We start from the raw sequence: 1,686 nt of genomic DNA, 5'->3' as shown, positions 1-1,686 counted from the left end.
GAGAGAAAATAAGGAGTTTATATTTGTGTCTCAATATTTGTTTGTCTTTTCTCGTGTGATTAAGCTTTTGTTTTTGTAGTTAATTTAAAAAACTTTTTATGTTTAAAATGTTTTCTTTGTTAAAAAAAAATTGTACATATTTATAAAAAAAAGCGTTTTTATTGTATATCGGTATATTTATGTTTGACATTTCCCGAAGAATTTGGTTGAAAAGAATAAAAATATATTTATATAGCGCAAAATAAACTTTAGCTCAATCAACAGGAGAGACACGTCTTATAATTAAATTAGCACATTAAAAATGCATCACATGTGAAGATGAACCAGTTAGAGATTTTTAAAAAACATTTAAAAAACATTTTGGCAGATGAAGATGATGTTTTTAAAAAAATTTATACATAGTTTTTCATTACAAAATTGTGGTATGTAGAAAAGGAGTTGATGTTGTTTTAGAGAATGTTCAAATTTCATAGAGATGTAGTGAAATCGCCAACATTTTAAAATTTAAACAACGACAAAATGGACAAAATGAATAGCGCGCAACAACGCAAACAACAACATGAACTAACTTAAATAACAACAACAACAACAACATCAACAACAACATTAACAAACGTAAACATAAGCAACGTAAACAAGTTAAACAACAATTATGTGCCTTAAACCAACAAAAACAATTCTACAGAATTTGTAGAAAGAATACAAAACATTTTTCTTTATTCGATGGTGTGACACATTTCAAAATTTAACGAACAGTATAGTAGCGATAATTTTTAAATAACAAAAGATAAAAAAAAACATGAATAGGACAGCTAGAAATCATCAGACAATCAATCAACCAGATGAACTTGTATAGCGCAATTTCTAACAAAACCAGTAACAAATAACAAAGCAGCAGAACAACTCGGGATTGACGTCATGATGACGTCAACATAGCATGTAAGCACATCATTTAGGAAACATAGATGAAAAAAAGCGTTTTTGAAATAGAAAAAATAAATCAATCGTTAAAAAAATTATAAAAACCTGATGCTGCAGTCTGGTTAACCCTCTAATCCAAAGAATTTGTCCACGGGGTGTGATGTCATCAACCGCTTCTTCTTCCGCTTCCGCTTGCCTTTCGTACATCTCTATTTCCGGTGTTTTTGGTTTCTTTGGGAAGGGGTGGGTAGGAATCGTGGTGATTACCTGATGATATATTGTCGTTGTTGATGATGATTTAATGATGATTATTACGATGATGTAGTCATGACGATAACGATACTGATGACGATGGCGACGTAATAATATTACAAAGAATAAAGATAATTTTGTTGTCTATAATTATAACCGTCGATAATTACGCTACACGCGTTATTATCACTCAGAAAATCGTTGGAGAGAGAGAAAGTAGTAAAAAGAGAATTAAAAAACGAAGAAAATAGATGGAGAGAATAAGAGAGAGAAAGAAAAAATGGTTCAAATTTGAAAAAGGATTTTTTCTTTAAATATATACAAACAAATAAGTAAAAAATAAGCACCACATATGAGAATTGGGACACTTTTTTATAAGTTTGCAAATATTTTTAAAGACGAAAATAAAACACGAAATCGTTAAAATCATTAAAAATGTGCAGGCATTAGCGTTGGAGATGATCCTACCCCTACAACAACAACAACGCCATAAAAATGACATCATTAATAGCC

At 30.0% G+C, this 1,686-nt stretch overlaps 1 protein-coding gene across 1 annotated transcript in view; it reads right to left on the bottom strand.

Moving 5' to 3' along the window:
* Window positions 1-948: 948 nt before the first annotated feature.
* The window catches only part of HELRODRAFT_92464 (hypothetical protein), a gene marked incomplete at both ends in the record, with an annotated part of 9,925 nt that continues 9,187 nt past the window's right edge, over window positions 949-1,686 (bottom strand). Inside the window, one exon of the mRNA XM_009018508.1 lies at window positions 949-1,188. Coding sequence (XP_009016756.1) covers window positions 949-1,188 — 240 coding nt within the window. The remainder of the gene's footprint in view (window positions 1,189-1,686) is intronic.

The sequence above is a fragment of the Helobdella robusta genome (genome assembly GCF_000326865.2).
Source record: "Helobdella robusta unplaced genomic scaffold HELROscaffold_213, whole genome shotgun sequence".
Lineage (NCBI taxonomy): Eukaryota > Metazoa > Annelida > Clitellata > Rhynchobdellida > Glossiphoniidae > Helobdella > Helobdella robusta.
This window is presented reverse-complemented; position numbering and strand designations above follow the sequence as displayed.